This window comes from Wasmannia auropunctata, unplaced genomic scaffold (assembly GCF_000956235.1).
Source record: "Wasmannia auropunctata unplaced genomic scaffold, wasmannia.A_1.0 LD336116.1, whole genome shotgun sequence".
Taxonomy (NCBI): domain Eukaryota; kingdom Metazoa; phylum Arthropoda; class Insecta; order Hymenoptera; family Formicidae; genus Wasmannia; species Wasmannia auropunctata.
The window spans coordinates 4,727,900-4,728,712 of NW_012026774.1; the positions used below are offsets into that span (position 1 = coordinate 4,727,900).

Below are 813 nucleotides of genomic sequence, written 5' to 3' on the forward strand. Positions count from 1 at the left end.
CGCGTCGCCTCTGCCGCCCCCACTGATGAGCCGCCGCTCGGCCGCGCTCCGAGGGAGCCGCGCGTTCTCCTCGAACGTATGGACATGCTGACGCCCTCATCGAGTCAGCAGCAGCAGGTGTCGGCTAGCGGGAGACGCGTGGCCCCCGCAAAGGCTGCCGCGACAGAGCCGCGCGTTATCCTGAAACGTGTCGACTTGCTGACGCTTTCGCCAGCGAGTCGACACGTTCCAGCGGCAACCATGCCTAGGCCGCCGCCGCTAATGAGGCAGGAACGCGTCGTCGTTTTGCCATCTGTCGACTTGACGACGCCCTCGCCAAGTCGGCAGATGTCGAGACGCGTCGCCTCTGCCGTCCCAGCTGATGCAACACCGCTCGACCGCGCTCCGAGGGAGCCGCGCGTTATTCTGGAACGTATCGACTTGCTGACGCCTACGCCAGCGAGTCGACACGTTCCAGCGGCAACCACGCCTAGGCCGCCGCCGGATGATGGTGATGGTGGTGGTGGTGCACCATCCGAGGTGCCACAAGGTATCGAGCAGAGGAGGGAGGGTATTATTACCTCCCCTCCATCTACGTCTCGCGAAGCTGCGATCATGGGCTCCACGCCGAGACCGAAGCAACGCAAACGCGCCTCCGCCACCACCATCTTCCCGATATCGCCGCCTGCAGCGGCAATACCTACAATCAGTCGTCACGAAATTGTCCATATACAAATGCAGCATGTCGGGCGGCAATTTATTATGACGCAAACGCAAACTCCCGACAGCGTGCAACCGGTTGTAGATCGTCGGGAACATATCAGCGACAGAGCA

At 62.1% G+C, this 813-nt stretch overlaps 1 protein-coding gene across 1 annotated transcript in view; it reads left to right on the top strand.

The window, feature by feature from the left end:
* Positions 1–84: 84 nt before the first annotated feature.
* The window catches only part of LOC105448670 (mucin-7-like), a 1,127-nt gene continuing 398 nt past the window's right edge, over positions 85–813 (top strand). The window contains exon 1 of the mRNA XM_011687376.1: positions 85–780. Within this exon, the coding sequence (XP_011685678.1) occupies positions 85–780 (696 nt within the window). The remainder of the gene's footprint in view (positions 781–813) is intronic.